Below are 20,748 nucleotides of genomic sequence, written 5' to 3'. Positions count from 1 at the left end.
ACAAATTATAATATTAAAAACATAAAAATATCACTAAATTAAGAGCTAATAATTCTAACCGACTAACGTGATGGAACCCTAAAAATGTATTGCTTACATCATATTGCATAAAGCAGAGGTATTATTTTGAATTCCCCACTTGCGGAGTGATTCCAAATATGAAATAATAGAGGCTAATTATATACCTACACAACTTTTCCATACTAACGTTAAATTACATGCTGGAATACAAATATTATCTAGTCAGCATTCTGTGTCTTTTAATTATCACATGGAAATAGATAGGAGTTAAAAGATATACATATAAAATACGTAATTATTAATATAATAATTTTGATATGGTTTTCATCTAGAACTGGCCCCCGCTCCCAATGGACTTTGCATGTCGATCAAAGGCCACGGCTAGAAACCGGCATATATATATATATATATATATATATATATAATTTGCAAGTTGCATGGTTACTCATGCATATTTTAAGATCCTCACCAGAATACGATTATGATGTATATTCACATGAAGAAGAAAAACACAAAGTTGTCTGCACCAACAAATTAATCTTCTTTTTTTTTTTTTTTCCTTTTTTTTTTTTAAAAAAAAATTACAATTTTTAAATTTTTGAGGTCTGAATTATGATGTTATTATGACCATGTGCAAACAAAAGCCTTATGGTACACGGTCAAACAATATATGCTTGGAGTCAAATATTCTTGGCAATTTTATCGATATATAGAGATTAAGACAATCTCAAGCTCCATGATCCTTCTCTCTCTCTCTCTCTCGCCCTTTTCCAACTTTCCAATATACAGTAGTCTCTTCGCACTTTTCTTCTATACCACATTTGTTAATCCAAACTCAGTCAAAGTCTCAAGTCCTCCATTTTGTTATATGATTATATCCCATCCCATCCCATTGAAGATTTGAACGTCAAGCCTATATATACATTTACGTTAATCTACATGCTTATTCATTTATACCAATTTAATTAGAATGGCAGGGGGAAAAGAAGGACGATCTTTGGAGGAAACACCAACTTGGGCAGTTGCTCTTGTTTGCTTTGTTTTGGTTTTGATTTCAATCCTCATCGAATATGTCATTCATTTGATTGGAAAGGTGCGTAAGTATTAATTAAAACCAGATAATATAATTGGGTTTTGGTTTATGAATGAATCTGACTGATCGGGTGGGGTTTGTTTTTGCACCTCTGCAGTGGTTGACAAGGAAACACAAGCGAGCTCTCTATGAAGCACTTGAGAAGATCAAGTCAGAGCTCATGCTGTTGGGGTTCCTGTCGTTGCTCCTAACAGTAGGGCAAGGACCTATTTCGGATATTTGTATATCAAAGGCTGTTGGTGCCACTTGGCACCCATGTAGTAAGAAGGAAGAGATAGACGATGATAAAGACAAAAGTTCTTCTTCAGATGGAGGCGACCGTAGACGGCTTCTCTCAGTCGCCGGTGCGGGAGCCCGGCGGGTTTTAGCCGCTGCTGGAAAGGACAAATGTGCGGCCAAGGTACATTGAATATTTCTCCCTGCTTTTTATAAAATATGCCAAGTTGGTATACATGTGTATATAGAAAATGGATATATATAATTTGTTATGTTATATTGTTAGACCGTGAAGCTAGATAATTACTATTCGAATTATTCTTACAAAATTGTTTGACAAGAAAATGTTACTCAAATCTAACATGAACCTAGTTGGCATGGAGATGTTAATTAATATAGGACTAAGTTTGAAAGCATATCTTTTTGTTCATGCAAAATTTAGCATGAATTTAGTCTTTTAGCTCAAGAAGTATATATGTGGTAATTTACTCTCTATTTTTTTTTTCTATAGAACAAAGTTCCGTTTGTGTCATTTTACGGGATCCACCAACTTCACATACTCATTTTCGTGCTAGCCGTCTTCCACGTGCTATACTGCATAATCACTCTGGTTTTGGGCAGAGCAAAGGTATCAACTCTGACTCTTTCTCTCTCTCATTTTCTCTCTCTGTCTCTCTTAAATTAATAATTATTTTCAAATTTTGTCTGCAGATGAGGAGGTGGAAAATATGGGAGTCTGAAACAAGGACAGCTGATTACCAGTTCTCACATGGTACGCTTGCTTCATTATTTCCACACGTATCAATTTGATTACTTGACCAGCAGCCAGCAGTCTTCTAACAATTATCCTTACCACCTTTATAAATAAAAAATAAAAAATAATTATAGCTAGAGTGAATCACCTACTGAAAGGTAATTAATTAATTAATTAATTAATGGGGGATGTGCTTGAATTTGTGTTTGTAGACCCAGAAAGATTCAGATTTGCTAGAGACACATCATTTGGAAGAAGACACTTGAGCTTTTGGAGCCGGTCTCCCATCAGCTTATGGGTTGTAAGTACTGAAAAATCCCATGACTTTTTCTTTACCAAACAAAGTACCATAATGTACATGTCAACTGTTTGACTTTTATTTGATTTTAATTCATGTTCCTCTCTTAATCAACAAAATTGCAGGTTTGCTTCTTCAGACAGTTTGTGAGATCTGTGCCCAAGGTTGATTACCTGACTCTGCGCCATGGATTTATCATTGTAAGTTCTCTCTATACAAATCAAAGTCAAATATATCTATATGTGTTGTGGTTTCTGCATAAAAACTTTTATAATATTGCTTCTGCTCTATCTGCAGGCACATTTGGCACCTCAGAGCCAAGCCAAGTTTGATTTCCAAAAGTACATTAACAGGTCACTTGAAGAAGATTTCAAGGTTGTGGTGGGGATCAGGTGGGTTATATCAGTGCTCACTGTACTTAGAATTTCAAGCCAATCCTTTAATTACGCACTGTGGTGTGCACGTATGGAAGACTAATGACTTTTAATTAACTTTCAAAATAATGGTTCTGAGACTTGACAATTTCTTTCCACACTTGCAGCCCAACTATCTGGTTCTTTGCTGTAGTGTTCCTGATGTCTAATACCCATGGTAAGTAAGCCCTCGTTTTTACTTGACTATGTCTCTCGTGCATGGCAAGCACATGCGGAGAGACTAGTTTTACCTAACTATGCCCTCAAATTTAAGTTGCTAACCTTCTGTTTTTTCATGATTAAAAAAAATTGATTTACCTCCAACCCTTTAATGGGAAATTTACAATTATTATAATGGAAAAACATTCTGCTTCACATTATAAAAATATATGACATATTTGGTTTCTTAATAATGTGTTTTTGTTGTTTCCAGGCTCCCGTTCTTATCTGTGGCTGCCCTTTCTTCCATTGATTGTAAGCACCAATTATCACCATCCAATTCCTTTCTTCAAATTCCAAGGTCCCTCCGAGACAAGATGGATATTTATATGATTAAAATATCTAATAATTCATAAAAATATGGCTTGTGCAGATGATCTTATTAGTAGGGACAAAGCTTCAAGTTATCATAACCAAGATGGGCCTCAAGTTGAAAGAAAGGGGAGAAGTTGTTAAGGGCACCCCATTGGTTGAGCCTGGTGACCATCTCTTCTGGTTCAACAACCCACGCCTCATTCTCTATCTCATCCACTTTGTTCTCTTTCAGGTTCAATTCTTCCCACTTGGGTTCACTTATCTTCTGCATGTTTTTTCACCTCATAATTTTGCTGACTCTTCTGTTTTCTTTCTTTTTCACCTCACAGAATGCATTTCAACTTGCTTTCTTTGCATGGACTTGGGTAAGTAAACTTAAACCCATATTTAGTTTCATCCTGATTTGCTTCATCCAGAAAAAGCTCACAATTGATTTCATCTTTCTTCTTTTACAGTATGAATTTGGCTTGAAGTCTTGCTTCCATGAGAAGTTGGAAGACGTCATTTTGAGAGTATCAATGGGGTGAGTTTCTCCTTACTTTTAACTTGAAGAGAAACCAATTTATTATGAGAATTTAACTTACCAAAAGTCCATTGATTCATGTTATTTTGTGCAGGGTCATCATACAAATACTATGCAGCTATGTAACTCTTCCTCTTTATGCCTTGGTAACACAGGTAAAAATGGTGCCAATTATGCAAAATTAGATGCTAAAAACTTAGAAATATGAACTGAGTTCTAACTATACATGCTGTGCACAAACAGATGGGTTCAACTATGAAGCCTACCATCTTTAACGACAGAGTGGCAAATGCTATCAAAAAATGGCACCTCTCGGCGAAGAAGCACTTAAAACACAACAAGAATAGTCCAACCAGTGTACCAGGCACTCCCTTGCATTCCATGTCCCCTGTCCATCTGCTGCGACACTATCAATCCGAACACGACGTTGACAGTGCGCACACATTGCCGAGAATGTCTTATTTTGATGCCGACGGTCCAAACTCCTCACCATCTCCTCACCAAGATGATCTATCTTGGTCTAACCAAGGTAGAAGCCATGGCCAGGAAGAAGAGATTAGTGCACATGAATCTAACGCAGTGAACAATCTGAAAGCTGGTTATGGTTCTCGGAGTCAAATGAAATTCAAATTCATTCCATGGAAGGAAGAAGAGATTAGTGCACAGAAAGGAGTTCTAACGCAGTGAACAATCTGAAAGCTAGTTATGGTTCTCGGAGTCAACATGAAATTCAAATTCATTCAGCAGAATTCACATTTGAGAAATCAGAAAGGAGTTGAGAGATCAAAAGTAAATGATAGGCACATGCAACACTGCAATGAACACTAAAGCTCGATGAGCTTTCCAATGAGGTCACTGTAAATGAAGACACTCTGCTAGATAAGCATTAGTTGTACAATTGTAACTCGAAGTTGATATTTTTGAAAATAAACCATCTGTATAATCAATTTCCCAATTTAAGAACTTCATATGCCAATATGCAAGCACCTTTGAAGAAGACGTTACGAATGCACCAAAAAAACTAAAACAAAGCAAGAAAGCATCAACAGGAACTCAGCAAATCACCACCAAGATATAATGACAGAATCTTAAATTCAACATTAGGCCTAAAAAGAGTAATCATCTACTGCAACCAAGTTAATCTACTGTTTTATGCATCGTCAAGAACAGGTAATTTTGATCATCAAGGTTAGGAACAGAGCCCCCTTCAATTTCACAATGTCAAAAACTTTGAAGTTAAGTATTGAATTCACTGGTTCAACCCAGTCAACAGATATCAGCATTTGTGCTTAAGCTCGAAAAATAAAGTCAGAGAGTATTGCTCAACCACACTCCTTTTTCACGTTTGGCATAAATTCTTCTAACAAGAACAGAAATCAAGCTAAGAGAATTGAAAGAAATCCAAGTGACAACAGCCAATTCGGATTCTTGCGAGGGCACATATTTAAGCCACAACAGAAGTGCTGAAATTTATCATACCATTCGAAGCAAAGTCTATCCGTTTTATATTAGCTGCCTTTCTTCAAGACAAGAAGATCAACAATGTTCATGAGCAATTCAACACAACCAATAACCTCATGATTGTGCATGCTTCACCAGTTCAAGGTTCTCCAAGTAGAACACTTTTAAGACCAAACTGAAAGAAGGCAAAAATAAAGAGATAAGAGTTAACTTTGCATCACTGAACAGAAACCAGTGCGTAAAACACAATTGAACAGAAACCAGCAAGGCTCAGAGAGAAATTTTACATAACTGAAAGACTTCCAGCAACAACAGTTATTAACGAAACTCACTAATTCACACATAACCAATAACTTCAAGATTAGACCAGAATAGTCTCTCTTATCGGATAAGAAAACAAGTTGATTGCTTCCCCAGATCAAGGTTCTCCAAGCCAAAACCCATCCAAACAGCAGTTGAAGAGACCCTTAAAATTTCACAGTATAAATATCATGGACATATTAAATTGACATGCATTGCTAGGCTTCTAATTGGAGCAGAGTTTGAAAATCTGAAAGAATCAACCTAAATCTAAGTGACAGCAGAAGCCCCAAGCTAAGAAATTTGGCTTCTTGAGAGGGGAAAGTTAATCTCAAAACTAAGAATACACACCACCCACCATGTCCAACATTGCTGAAATTCAAATATAATTACAGAAGACATTCAACACCAATAATGGAATACAAGCACACAGCTAGAAAAAGACATAACATTTGAAAGCTTTAGTATTTAGAAACTAGACTATCCTATCCTGTCAACATTGAGATGCATACAAACAGGGGGCCTGCCAGGCACAACTTGGCCTACAGTCCAACAAATCCTGCCCATACACACAGACGCCACACCAAATTTGTCATCTAACGGATAATTAATGAACTGTTTGCAGCATGATGCCTTTCTTAATAACAGAAAATGCAATGCATTTTAATTCTATAGCTGCCATTTATTTTAGACAGGTATGCTAATTCAATCTTATGAAAACTTCCGGAAAGTTTAATCTGAATTCTCCAACTAGAAAATATAAATAAAGTCCATCAAGTGAACGAAACCTCTTCGTTTTTACAGGCTTGTGCCATACATGAGCTAACTAAGAAGGTATTTCATGTTTTGAAAACCTATCCTGAGAACTTTGAATTAGAATTCTCAGAGACAAGATAAAGAAGTGGTAGGAGGGCACAAGGTGAAGCTGGGAGGTCAGCTTCTAGCACATATCCTAAAATTGCTACAAACATGAAATCCGTTAGCATGAAGGTAGCTGAATCGTCTAAAGCTATTCCATGCTCACTTTGTGGTCCATCAAATATCAGAAGATGTCAAGTAACGACTGTGTGCTCTGGCACTATTGATGCAAGAGAGCAGAGTACTTTCTGGTAAGAAGTAAAATATATGTTACGTGTTATGGCAATTTTGTAATTCTGAAGTCATCAAAAGTTGAAACTTCCAGCACACTGAGTTATGTAAATGACAAATGGTTTATGACCTAGATTTATGTTTACTTTCAATTTTGTGTTTTCCATGATACACAATCTGAATTCAAATTTATCATGAAATCTAGATATGTCCTATCTATTTTCAGAGTCAGAATTTGGAACTTTGTGTTTGTCGATAATAGGTACTCACGATGGTAGAAAATCTAGATCATTTGAAGCAGATCCACACCGTACATATATAGACCTTGGACATCTTACCTCAATGAGAGTGACTCAACTGGTTTGACACTATCTAGTAATTTGAAACAAGTTGAGCAAGTCAGTCTTCTTTTCTCGTGTTTTTTATCTACACATACATCTCGTTGGTCCTCGATAACTTAATGCCAAATTTCCCGCAAGGCTAAGAAAACTAATGTCGTTTTTCATTTATGTTTCATTGATTGAGGTCACAAAAACTACCATGAGAACAGTCAATTTTCTGTGTAGGTGAATCAGCAGGATATTGGTTACAGAGAAAGCTTGATGTTGTTTGTTAAGACTTAGGACGACCAACAGCGCAGAAGATTGCCAGAAAGAAGTTACCTCTACCAATGGGCACCTAGTACTCTCTGTGGTATATTTGCCTCATCACTATCTCAAAACTTCCAGGACAACCTTCATGGGCATCCTTCTATCATGAAGAGTACTGGTGACAATTTGCATTCATGGGATGCGGACAAAAGAGAAAAGGGATCTTTAGCTGATGGACCAATGATTCATAAAACTAACTCACCATGAGGCAATGTCAGTTGTTTTCTATGATCCGGTTTTCTTCTAGATAAGAAAATCAACAATGCTCATTAGCAAATCACACAACCATTATAGGGACACAAATATGGTGAAGTTCAAGTAGAACACATCCAAAAACATTGATCGAAAGGTAGATGTTAAAGAAAGAAAGAAAAAAAGCAAATTTGCATCCACAACCATAACACATCTAAAAAGAACGGAATTGAATACAGAGTTTACGGAACTAAAATTACTTTACTAATACGAAACTGAGTTTAAACAATCGGAAAATATAGGAACCCATCCACAAACCCAAAAACATTACATACTAAATTGGCCCTCCGGCCAATCAACACAACACAACACACCACCATAATCATCTCACCACCATCACTAGAGAACACAAACTAACTATAACCAACGGACTAACTCAGAAATCACCACCACGCAGACGAAGGACAAGATGGAGAGTAGACTCTTTCTGGATATTATAATCTGCAAGGGTACGACCATCCTCAAGCTGTTTCCCGGCAAAGATCAACCTCTGCTGGTCCGGTGGGATCCCCTCCTTGTCTTGAATCTTAGCTTTGACATTGTCAATGGTGTCAGAGCTCTCAACCTCCAGAGTAATGGTCTTCCCAGTCAGGGTCTTCACAAAAATCTGCATGCCACCACGAAGCCTGAGCACCAGATGAAGAGTCGACTCTTTCTGGATGTTGTAATCCGCCAGAGTCCTTCCATCCTCCAATTGCTTCCCAGCAAAGATCAGCCTCTGCTGATCTGGAGGAATGCCTTCCTTGTCCTGAATCTTCGCCTTCACATTGTCAATCGTATCAGAGCTCTCGACCTCCAAAGTTATTGTCTTCCCTGTAAGGGTCTTCACGAATATCTGCATACCACCTCTCAGACGCAGAACCAAGTGCAAAGTTGACTCCTTTTGGATGTTGTAATCCGCAAGGGTCCTACCGTCCTCCAATTGCTTACCGGCGAAGATAAGCCTCTGCTGATCTGGGGGGATACCCTCCTTGTCTTGGATCTTGGCCTTCACGTTATCAATGGTATCGGAGCTCTCGACCTCCAGAGTAATTGTTTTCCCGGTTAGGGTTTTGACGAAAATCTGCATACCACCTCTCAGTCGGAGAACCAAGTGCAAAGTCGATTCCTTTTGGATGTTGTAGTCGGCGAGGGTTCGGCCGTCCTCCAATTGCTTTCCAGCAAAAATCAACCTCTGCTGGTCTGGTGGGATGCCCTCCTTGTCTTGGATCTTGGCCTTCACGTTGTCGATGGTATCAGAGCTCTCGACTTCTAGGGTTATGGTCTTCCCGGTTAGGGTTTTGACGAAGATTTGCATACCACCTCTCAATCGGAGAACCAAGTGCAAAGTCGATTCCTTTTGGATATTGTAGTCTGCAAGGGTGCGGCCGTCCTCCAATTGCTTGCCGGCGAAGATCAACCTCTGCTGGTCTGGGGGGATGCCCTCCTTGTCTTGGATTTTGGCCTTCACGTTGTCGATCGTATCAGAGCTCTCGACTTCTAAGGTTATGGTCTTCCCCGTTAGGGTTTTGACGAAGATCTGCATACCACCCCTCAATCGCAGAACCAAGTGAAGAGTTGATTCCTTCTGGATGTTGTAGTCGGCTAGGGTTCTGCCGTCCTCCAATTGCTTGCCGGCGAAGATGAGCCTCTGCTGATCGGGGGGAATTCCCTCCTTGTCTTGGATCTTGGCCTTGACGTTGTCGATTGTGTCAGAGCTCTCCACCTCGAGAGTGATTGTCTTGCCGGTTAGGGTTTTGACGAAGACCTGCATGATTGTCAATCTCAGAAGAAAAAAAATCGAATAGGAAATTGGAAGAGAGAATTTCAGGAGCGATTTAAAAAGGCTTTGAGAGAATTGTGTGGAGAAGATGAAGAGGGGAGGTGATTTATATACGGAAGATCAGCCGACTATAAAATCCTATATTTTGTCTCCGACTCCGAAAATGATTCCAACAAGAGTCGGTAGAAAAGAAACGTCTAGAAATTTACAGGAATATGGAGAAGTGACTTTATTTTGGATTTCTCATAGCATCCACAATGATGCTTATTATTTCTTAACTAAAAATATAAGAAAAATATTTTAAGAGATCTCTAATAAATTTCAACTTTAACCATATTTCTTAATTTGGAGAGTTATAAATGCTATAATTTTTTTTTTGATTGGTCATCTTTATTAAAATAATAATAAAAAATAATTAGTATTAAATAAAAGTTTGAAATACTCATTCAATAAAGCAGCATTAAATTATAGGAAGCCACTAAAAGTCATTTCTCTCTCCTCAGATTTAGAAGCTCCTAGAAGACTTCTTATTTTATGAAGTAGATAGGAAGCGTGGTTGGAGTTGCATTTTTACGATTCCTCTCTAAAATTGATCTAAGAATGTGATTTAAAGAGCCCATTATGGATGCTATGAATAGAAGGAATAATTGTTCGGTGTAGATGTTAATTAATTAAAATTGAAAAATGATTTTTTTAAGTAAGAAAAAATAAATAAGAAATCTGGGTAATTTTGGGAGCAGGGCCGATGGGCTGGGTCACGGGTGGCGGGTGATATGGGGTTATGGGATTGCGGCTAAGCTGGAGAAGACGGTGGTTGCTTTTGGTTCTGTGGGTATTGGGTTGAGTGGGTTTTGTTGGAGGTTCAGTGGCAAAAAAATTTACTTGTAACGGAAATAACATTATTTTGTTATAACTAACCAATAACACAATAACAAGTAACGGAAATAACATTATTTTGTTATCACTAACCAATAACACAATAACAAGTAAAAAAGTTATGGGCTAAATTGGCTGACCAATGGCGAACCATGTAGTTGGATGGGTTTGTGGGGTAAAACGACACTTTACGCATTGTCATTTTATAAACGAGAACAGTTGACTATTTGTTGTTAAGAGTCGTGCCATTTTCACTATAATGCCAATTTGACCAAACTTATTGTTATTTCAACCAGGTATCGATGAGAAAAGAATTTAAAAGCCAATAACAAAAATCAGAAGTTCTCTTTCCCCTTATTTAATTTACTTGTAGAGCTAGAAAACCTACGAGAAATCCAAAGAAAATGATGTTTTCTCCTTTACATCATGAACTAGCTTATCAGTTCCAAAGGAAGAAGATGCAGAAGCTTGGGATCATGAATAAAATAAAATATTCTTTGCACTAAAGCCCCATGAAAATAACAAGGGTTTAAAAAAGGCTTCACAATATTTAAATGGAAGCCTGAAATGAAACAAATGGATTGAAATTGGCTAGCATTCCCTTTACAATACACAAAACAAGTCTGCTTCCTCCATTTTGAGGATTATCTCTAAATATATATACAAGAATGCCAATGTAATGAAGCACAAGCGATGTGATTAAATTATTTCTACTTCATATTATCAGGGAGCGCACAACCTTTGCAGATTGGACAAGAGTTCTTCATTGACAGCCACTTTTTGATGCAGCTCACATGGTAATCATGGCCGCAAGTTTTCAATGCCCCGACATCATCCCTGTCCTTGTACTCTTCCTGTCAATTAGGAACAGTGCTAGTTAGATATTCAACAGTTAAGCAATTTACATTCCAATTGGTCTAAAAAGCCACACTAACTGAAACTGGAATTTCAATTTCATGATTTTCTGTTTCAACTGGAAGATACTTACCAGGCAGATCACACATGTGCCTTCCTCTTGGATTTGATCTGACGAACAATATATCGTTTCTGTCAAACACTTTGGTATCAAATCTTCAGACACGCCTGTGCTGACATTTCCAATCCTTTCACCTAGCGCTAGGAGTTCCTGTTTGTTCCACACATTTCAAGAAATTCAGATACCTTAAAGTTATAGGAAGAAAATGATAATTTAGGCAGGAATATCAATGTTACCTCGTAACTCATGTTGTCTATGTCCAGCCTCATGTCTCTATGATGATCAAACATATTTCTGGACCCATACAAGGCTGGGCGTTCCACAATCATAAAACCCTGCAATAAAAATGAAAAACAATTTATTTCCGATATTCAGGACTGAACAAGGTTTGTCTATACTTAAGCATGATAAAGTGTTTTCGCAATTATCACAAAGGAGCTGCACCCTTCTGGAATAGACAAGATAAGCAAACATGCATCAGAAAAGACTACATACCTCAGACGAAAACCGATCCTGGAGACCAGTCTCTTCAGAGACCCGAAATCTATCATTAGACATCCTCGACCTACCACTCCTATCACTGTTACGCCACCCAACTGTGGCCACTGGCCTAGGATGTCTAGGATAACTTTCAGACGCCAACTGCAATCCTTCTTCTGAATGTGGTGCATGTCCCACTCGCAAGTTGCTTGAAGAAGCCCTGAAGGTTGGGGCAGATCTTTGAGAATAGCTACTACGAACTCCCCTTACAGATTGCGGTAAGGCACCAGGATAACTTTGAGGAACAGCAGTGGCTCTGCCTGACATGAAATCATGATGGTATAACCCTGTTTCCACAGAAGCATTACCCACACTGCTTCCTACAAGGAAGTGGTTGGGATCATGACTGAAACCACTTGCATCTGCAATTTAAAAACAATTTAATCAGTAACAAATAACAGGAACCTGGACAGAAGACACGGAATTAATCAAAATTTACCTGGAGTTATAATCCTTCCATGAGAAGGAGACACATTAATATGATTCCACTCATGGGTCAAACCAATAGAACCCTGGCCAGAAAGATCCATCGTACTAGAATGGTCAATAGGGGGGAGATTTGTAGAATAAGAACTATGTAAAGGATTGCTCGACAAATGTGTCCTAGCTAAGTTGGACTCCAAATCATGTTCAGACCGGCTTCTCACATTTCGCATGGATCCCTCACCCCTAATTGAGAGTCCATTCCCTCTATAACTGGGCATCATAGACATGTGATCCCAAGGCATGTATGGGGTATCCATGTTTACTTTCTCCTGCTGTAATTCTGAAGATCTAGGGAGCTCAGAGGAACTACTTCCAGCACTATAGTATCTGCTTGTGCTGCCCCTCTCAGATACTGAAGGGATCCCTGGGCTTTTTCGCTTGTGAGGCCCTCTTCCATTGCTCATTGTGAGATCGACAAAACCACCCTCAACACCATGGAATGCCCTCCGGTCATAACTGGAAGAGGGTGCATGGTGAGCATAATTTCCACCGACCGTACCAAAGGTGCCAGCACCCAATGGATGCTGAAAAGGATCATGCGATGGACCAGAAGCATCAGGTTGATAATGTGGCACATCAACATTGTGGTTCAAGTTAGAATACCCATATGACCTCAGAGCCGGATTCCAATTTGACGCAAAAGGCATCCCGTCTATAAACATATTTTCTACAGGATATAAGAAAGAACCGTTCTCTCCAGTGCCAGCCCTGGCTGCTGTCCATAATTAAAATTAATTAGTCATGAAAACAAAAGATATTCAGCAGATCAGATATTCGAGATTGAAATTCATAAGTAAATGATGAAATTTTGCAAATTATAGACCAGAACAAAGGAAATGAAAAGAATATACTCAAGGAATATCAAGACACAGTACCCAAATGCCCATAAGGTTGCTCCGTGTTCATATGATTCCAATTCTGATCATTTTCACCCTCAAAAACATGAGATGTGCTGAACTGATGTCTATGTCCCATAACTTTCGTCACCTCACAGCTACGAACAAGTTATGAGCTAGAACAGAATCTACCAAACAAACCCACAACCTGCACAAAACAGGGAAGGGATCTCAAAACATTGATTAATATTATATTTTACTTCTACAGAAGCCTAGGGCCTCCATGTGTTTTTGCCATTAACCATAAAATCTTGATAAGTAGCCCATTATGGAAAAATTTATATAAATATTGCCGGAAATAATTAATTTTTCTTTTTTAAACAAACAAAGGAGAATTCTTGTGCAATTCAGAGTGTGGATGGGAAAAAGAAAGTAGCAACCTTGTTACAAATTCTAATTGAAAAAATTCTTCAACAGACTTCAGAAGATAAGAGAAGACCCCTCAAACCAAAACCAAACAAGTTTCAAAGAAATTAAAACTTGTCATCAAGTTCCAACAGTGGAAAAATGCAACCAACACAAATATAAATGCAAGATGACAATTAACTTCCAGAGATGGCAAGGCAAAATGCATTTTAAGGAAGATTTAACCCACCAAGTTCCTGCTTCACATACCAATTTAAATTTTCAAAATAGTTTGACTAAGTATGAAGCATATGCCACAACATCACCAAATAGATACTTGACCAAGAGAGCCGTGCCTATAAATGTGCTTTCACACTTTGATCCACCAATCTCCATTCTAATCAAGGCCAAAAATTGAAGTAAAAGTTCTGTTTAAAAAAATATAGTGCTCCAGAGGACCGGTCAAAGCCTAATTGCACACCCACTAGCACCCTATGTCATTGTCAACCAACTCCCTTGTCACTCGCTTTCATCTCCAATAAGATGGCATTTCCAATGAAAATAGAGGGAGCCATTTTTTTTCTGAGGGATAAAACAGAATGGAAAGTGTAAAGACATAACAATTAGCTGAAAGTGAGGAGTGAAAAAGATGGAAACAGGACCTTCCTTGAAGACATTACCTGGGTTTGGACTTTGAATCACAGGATTAGAGATCACCTAGCAGGTGTAAAAGATGTAACAATCTCAATAACACACCATAACAATTTGCACTAGCATTTTCTTGAATTCAAATATCAGCTATAGAATCATAAATAGACAAACTAAGACCAGAAAAACCACTTCCAGATCCCCCCTAGCTTCCAAGTTCTGAAAACTCACAGTTCTTAATACTTTCAGCTCTAAAATATTTATGAAGGCTCATATTCTACATCAAGGTCAAACGTTCAAGGTGGTTGGAAATGTTCCAGATGAAAGCTGAAGATATTTATGAATGAAAGATAAAATTAGTACATAGAATAGAAAAATGTAAGATAAATAAATAAATAAATGGATGAGAACCTTCAGAGACAGTATACACAAATTATCAGTTTCAACCCTTCTTTACCCAAAATTATCAGATGAACTATGGATGACTTGCCGTTCACATACAAGAAAAGATTGCTCTCTCCAAAACTGAGGAGGGGCAAGTTGAAGATCAGAGGCAGTGTATTCAATGGCTGAAATGAGACAGAAAAGTACCAGACACTCCTCAAGCGTTGTGGTAAAACTATTAAGAAAAGGATCTGAAATAAATTGAAATGTATTACCGAGGAAAAAGAGCACTAATATAATGAAATGTGTGCCATTTGGCTGAAAAATGTTCATGGGAGCAACGAGTGGAACACAAAAAATCCTTTGATGATCACTGCATAGATGCACTGTACACCATGCAGCACATATAAAAGTTGGAAGTCACGGGCAATTCTAGGATAGGCATAAACATGACTCAAAGAAAAATACGAAAATTCATGAGAAGAACAAGTATATAACTCAATACTTGTCATGCATGAAGCTGCAAAAGTCAAAAAGATTATGGATACAAAGGAGTAACATGGTATTTTATTCCGACAGTATGATAATATTGAAATGAAGACAACGTAATTTTTTTATTTATAACTATTGTAATAAAACGTGTGGCTTCTGTTAGAAGAAGAAACAAATAGAAGTAATCAACCCCAGAACAAAAAAAGAGAGAAGGCGTAGTTATGTTTAAAAAACCCAACAAAATAAATCTGTGATATTATTAAGAGAATATATCAATCGTCAAATAGAAAGGATAAACCGGGAATTGCACATAGATCCATAATAATAAACAAAACATTGCTTACATTTTATTGCTGCCCTACAATACCTTTCTATCATGTAAAACCAAGTTGAGGTTAAGTCAACGATTACAAAAAGTAAGACTTAGATACAGATTCTGAAAACTGTAAACCCACAAGATCAGGTTAGTATAGCCAAAAAAATATACATGTTGCTTAAACCTGGAGCCTTCTAAGTCTACAACAAGTTTCTACACTTACAAATCCCTCGCTCAATACGAAGAGAATCTTCCTCTGAAGACTTAAATGGTGTTGTCTTCTTACACGTCTTGAGAAAGTTTGCAATTGAAGCTATAGAGTACAAATAAAGAGGTATACTTGTACCCTATAAGAAGAGGTATACTCGCACCCTATAAGATGAGATTGGAGAGCTCAGAAGAAAGAAGCATGATATTAGTATTGTTAAGATTCTCTCCAGTGAGACTTGTCAGCAACAAGAAGATGTCCTAAAAAAAGAAACCGGGATATTCTCAAAAATCTGAAATCTGGAAACTTTTCTTCGTGTGAAAGCACAGAAAAGACCATACAACAAGTCGAGGGTGCCATCAAACCTGATAACCTACGCAGCTACGCCAATCTGAAGAAACCAAATATGAGTAAGCAGCCCACTGCCTAATATCCAGGCAATGGCAACACCAAACTTTTCCCTCCACCCTGGTATCCTACACCAATCTTAGGGAACCAAGCTCTGTGTTTCAGTGATACAAACATCAGCACCTGATTGCCCTCTACTTACGGGCAATCAATCACCACAAGGCTAATGATAAGAGGCACTAGATCCAAATCTCCACTTGTTAATTAAGCATCGCCCGTCAAATATTGCAAACCAAACTACATGGTTCAGTCCCATCACCTAAGCACAAGATTATCCAGAGATGGCATGTGTCAATGTATCAAAAGCTGGTCACCGTGATAACTTTTCATTGACAACACCTAAGCACACAATCATCAGTATATCCATCAGCTCACCGCTCTATATAACACCAACATACAGCAACATCACAGAACTCCAAATACTAGGGCAATGAGAAGAATGAATTGACCACCAAAACATTTACGAAGTCAATGGAATTGCCCATGGCATTATAACTTAGCCAGCCTCTCCGTCACCTTAGTATGTACAATGTAAACACAAAAGCGAACATACTTGTGCTTAGTTCAGATCAATGACCTCACTAGACTGCATTGAACTGTGACATTTTCCATCACTAAACAAAGGGTCGAGAATGATCAATCTAAACATCATGACACTATCACCATCAAGGCAACCTTTTTTTCCATCTCAAATATGGCCTCCACTACCTCAGGTGGATGGATCCAGTTCTTAGTGTAAATTCCAATTCAATACTACCTGAGCAAGTTAAAAATGGAGTCTTTAGTGGTTAGTACCATATAAAGTAGCTCTCAGAATACTACAGCTGACTAGGACTCTCAGAAAATGGCAGAAGATCGTGCCAATAAATCTTGAAGATAAGACATGGCTTCAATTGATATCCATTTTTTCAGAAGTCCAATTGACCAAAAAGTCCCTGCAACACCATTCATAATTCAGAGCATGAAATGAACTACCCCCCAACCTTTATACCCTAAACAAGTACTAGGGGCAAAAAGTATTTAACAAAATAACCTGCAACTTTGCAAACAGAACTAAAGTAAGTCATAAAAGCTAATATTTCAAAAATATTTAGGAATAATAAGACATGACCTCAGAAATATGAAGAAACACGACCACTACACTGAGCTACAGCTAAAGTCCAACTGTATAATTTTCTAAGTTTACTTCAGAAAGGTATGGCTCCAAGAAATTCTCACCTGTAGGTGCAGTCATATCATCATTCCAGAACTTGGGTACTAAATATTGTTCATCTCGAGTTCGAACTCAATACAAGTATGCAATACTGATACACCGTCAGCAAACCAAAACCTGCATAATAAGAACCATCTAAACCTACTCGATGCTAAGGTAATCCAGACCGAACAGTGCATTATCTAAAAGACCCTCGTCCACCAAGCAAACCTTGGTCAAAATATAAACCCCAAAGCTTGAAAGTCATTTGCTATGAAACAGTATTAGAGGCCTTGATGGTAATAGTTATTAAGCAAAACTATCTCCACTCAATCTCTTACCAGGAGAACAAATTATTTTATGACAACAATCAATCATCATGACCATGATCAGATTACAAGCCCCAGCTCATTATACACATGTTATCGCCAAGTACAATAGAATTGATCGAACAAACATATTTACACAACCCACCAATCCACATTACCACAAAGGAAAAATTACCGAAAAATCAGAAAAACGTAAATACAGGACAGGCAGAAAAATAAATAAGAAAATCATCCAAATTTTAAGCACCAGCATCAAACAAACAAACCTCAATAATCAGAGGCCAGATGATCAGAAACAACAAAAGACTACCGAAAATGATGATCAGAAACAAGGAACATGAATTGATCGAGAAAATGACGATCGGACCTCAAAATCAAAAAACATGTGAAATAATAATAAAAAATTGTGTAGAAACAATAAAAATGACGATCAAGCTTGGAAAACTGAAAGTATGGTAACAAAAAATGGAAGAGCACGCATACCTTGAAGTCGATGAAGGGCTGGTTCTGCAAAAAATAACAAACTTTAAGGGGGAGAGAGAGAGATAATTCTGCTCTTGAGGAAGGAAGGAGAGATGAATAAAGCGGTTGGGTGCGTTGTTTGCAGAAATAAGAGGAGGATAAATTGTCTGGACTGCTCAATGTTACCGGATACCGACATAATCTGTATTTCTTTTTTCCTTTTTGTTTTACTTTATTATTAAAATAAGGTTAAATAAAATAAAAAAAATTAGAAAACGTACGTAACACGACGTCGTAATGAGACAAGCGACGGTGAATTGTGAGGTGCGTTTCGCGGGAGATAAGAATCATTTGTCATTGCTCATTAGGTATTTAATATTAATTAACTAATAATAAAATAATAGTTTTAATTAGATTAGGGTGCTTTTTATCCAACTAGTTAATCTTCCCACTCCCAAGCAAGTGCGAGTCGTGGGTGCTGTCTTTCTTTGAGTTTGAGGTCACCAAACGCGTGTAGCATGAGCATGTCTTTGTACATACGTTTCTTTGTTTTCTTCTTTTTTTCTTCTTTTTTGTAATCTTAAATTTATATCACTAATGACCTATCTAAAAAGTAATGATGCCACAGGTAGTCGTCCCGTCACACGAGCTTGGGATGATCTTGTTTGCATATAAGAGTGTTGATGCATTATGAATTTTTATGTGTATTAATAGATAAAATAACTCGTACGTGTGAACGATTGACCTTACTTGCATATAAGAGTGTAAAATTTTGACAACTAAATAAGAGGTAGTTAATTGTGTGTAATCTCAAATGGACCCTGCATAGGATGTATTCATATACCTTGCTTGCATGTATATGAAACGCCTACTTTTTTTATTGAGATATTTAGTGATATACCCATTTCTAGCACTAATATTATAAATAAACCCTACACAATTGAATTCCTATAAACAAACCCAAAAAAAACCCAAAAAATGATAGCTAGCCTTATTGAATTTAATATTGATTATTAAATTACTTTGATGCCCTATTGAGTGCTTTGGGTATTTTTATGAGAGTTTGGGGTTGGGGTTGTTTTAAGAAATTGATGGCAGTTTTGTAATTTATAAGAAGTTAAAAGCTTTTTTGTTATATTGTAAATGGGCTTTGGGTGTGTTTCTAAAGTCCATTTTATATAGGGTATTTTTATAATTTGGGCCCCCATAATGGGTATAATAGTGAATCTCCCTTTTTTATTTGTCTAAATAACCAATTTGGTGCACCCGTGTTCAATGTATGTGAAGAAATCAAAGATGGATAGGGGTGGAGAAAATCAGATGATCTAATTCTGGCCTCCAGCCTTTATTTTTAGTTAATTTTTTATACTTTTGACCTCCAGTCTTTTATGGTGAGAGAATGATACAGATCAAAATGTTATCATAATGGCAGTATTATCTTTTAATGCATTATTTGTGAAATTAGATATGCGCTTGAAAATAACGGGCTAATATGGATGACAACATTATGAACCACTTCAACTTCATAATTACCCTTTCTGTATGAATGAAAGAATTAAAAACTAAATAGAATTATAAAATAACGGAATTTAGATTTCCATCATTTCAATTTTTGGTAATTAAAAATTTCAGTATTTGAATTTATGTATGTCGAAATTTATAAATGAGTGAAATAACACATATTTTGGTGAAAATTAAAATCGGAATTTTAATGCCCAAATTTCTACGATTTTTTCCATGCAGTATTTAATAAATTCCTCACTTAAGTTGCCAAACAAGGGAAGTCTCAATTTCTCATCTTAACTTCCCGACTTTCAACTAAATTTCAAGTTATTTTCTCTAATCCAAATGGAATGTAAGTTTTACTCATTGTCATTAACATCTGTGCGAGTTGAATTTGACCTCTCTAATCAAGTAGAATATAGTATTATTATATTTTTTTTAACTAATCAAAATTTCCAAATTCTATTATTCGAGCTAAATCAGCCCTTATTTTTGTTGTTTAATAATAAAAATGGAAAATAAATCAGCTTTTATATATTAATTCGTTGCATCTAGTGATCCCAAAACACAAAACATTTCCATATAAAGTACACTAACAATATGAATCATGCATTTGCTTGGAAGTCCATTTGAGCGAATAACTTACTGGTTTAGTATATAACAGTCTCACATATTCGATGCATCTATATATTAATTTTTGGAAGACCGACACACCTATAATATTATTTAATAAAAATGCTATTTGTCGTCATCTACTTTTCATAAAGTTCCGATATGTCCCTTTTTACATTTATTACTCTCTTTTTTATAATCAGAACGGTACCTTTTACATTTACTTCAAAATAATAAAAAGTAAATTGCCGTGTACTTTTCCGAATTAGGACTCCAATTGAACTTAACTTTCCGAACTAAAAAGACAACTAATTTAACATCTGAATTAATTATAATGGCTGATTTTATGAATTTAATTCAATGTTTTGTTTCAGTATAAGAGTAAACTTATAATTTCAAGTAAAATAAATAATCATCAATCAAATAAAAATATAATAAATAATAAGAAAATAGAATAACATTTATAAAAATACAAAAACTAGCCCTATCCAGCACCAATCTCTCTCTCTCTTTCTCTCTCTCTCTCTCTCTCTCTCTCAATTGATGAGTCAATGTTTGGGTGAAGAAGCTCAAACAATCAGCGGCAATGGAGATGTGTCTCTGAGAGGGGGCTAAATTGAAGTTTTGTCTGTAAATTTGAAAACTTTGGAGTAGGAGAGAGAGTTGCCATAAATTCTATGTGTCGCCTGAAATTCTGGGTTTTAGAGGG

General features: G+C 36.9%; 3 protein-coding genes and 1 long non-coding RNA gene across 18 annotated transcripts; 1 reads left to right on the top strand and 3 right to left on the bottom strand.

Annotated features, from left to right (window-relative positions):
* The first annotated feature begins 791 nt into the window (after window positions 1-791).
* LOC117631894 (MLO-like protein 6) lies at window positions 792-4,807 on the top strand. Its single transcript, XM_034365233.1, has 15 exons — window positions 792-1,114; window positions 1,212-1,514; window positions 1,842-1,958; window positions 2,042-2,102; window positions 2,297-2,385; window positions 2,508-2,582; window positions 2,680-2,774; window positions 2,924-2,973; window positions 3,229-3,269; window positions 3,388-3,561; window positions 3,659-3,694; window positions 3,785-3,852; window positions 3,947-4,007; window positions 4,096-4,440; window positions 4,545-4,807. Exons 1-15 carry the CDS (start codon window positions 992-994, stop codon window positions 4,629-4,631), a joined length of 1,725 nt encoding a protein of 574 aa, XP_034221124.1. The 5' UTR covers window positions 792-991; the 3' UTR covers window positions 4,632-4,807.
* LOC117631895 lies at window positions 3,891-6,623 on the bottom strand. The gene is made up of 2 exons (XR_004586405.1): window positions 5,332-6,623; window positions 3,891-4,372 (listed from the first exon to the last, which is right to left on the bottom strand). It is a non-coding gene; the product is annotated as an uncharacterized LOC117631895 (long non-coding RNA).
* Window positions 6,624-7,752: 1,129 nt separating this feature from the next.
* LOC117630990 (polyubiquitin) lies at window positions 7,753-9,630 on the bottom strand. Its single transcript, XM_034363887.1, has one exon. It carries the CDS (start codon window positions 9,355-9,357, stop codon window positions 7,981-7,983), a length of 1,377 nt encoding a protein of 458 aa, XP_034219778.1. The 5' UTR covers window positions 9,358-9,630; the 3' UTR covers window positions 7,753-7,980.
* Window positions 9,631-10,701: 1,071 nt separating this feature from the next.
* Window positions 10,702-18,071, bottom strand: LOC117629734 (probable E3 ubiquitin-protein ligase RHG1A). Of its 15 annotated transcripts, XM_034362319.1 has the most exons (11): window positions 17,946-18,064; window positions 17,160-17,271; window positions 14,365-16,876; window positions 14,166-14,202; window positions 13,842-14,067; window positions 13,120-13,288; window positions 12,198-12,959; window positions 11,714-12,120; window positions 11,455-11,553; window positions 11,231-11,368; window positions 10,702-11,096 (listed from the first exon to the last, which is right to left on the bottom strand). In XM_034362319.1, exons 6-11 carry the CDS (start codon window positions 13,217-13,219, stop codon window positions 10,953-10,955), a joined length of 1,650 nt encoding a protein of 549 aa, XP_034218210.1. In that variant the 5' UTR covers window positions 13,220-13,288; window positions 13,842-14,067; window positions 14,166-14,202; window positions 14,365-16,876; window positions 17,160-17,271; window positions 17,946-18,064; the 3' UTR covers window positions 10,702-10,952. The 15 variants fall into 15 exon arrangements, with proteins under 15 accessions (XP_034218210.1, XP_034218203.1, XP_034218211.1 ...); XM_034362312.1 differs by having other exon boundaries at window positions 13,120-14,067; XM_034362320.1 differs by lacking the exon at window positions 13,842-14,067.
* Window positions 18,072-20,748: the final 2,677 nt, after the last annotated feature.

Source organism: Prunus dulcis, chromosome 6, assembly GCF_902201215.1.
Source record: "Prunus dulcis chromosome 6, ALMONDv2, whole genome shotgun sequence".
Lineage (NCBI taxonomy): Eukaryota > Viridiplantae > Streptophyta > Magnoliopsida > Rosales > Rosaceae > Prunus > Prunus dulcis.
The sequence above is the reverse complement of the archived record's forward strand: the minus strand, read 5'-3'. Positions and strand labels throughout refer to the sequence as shown.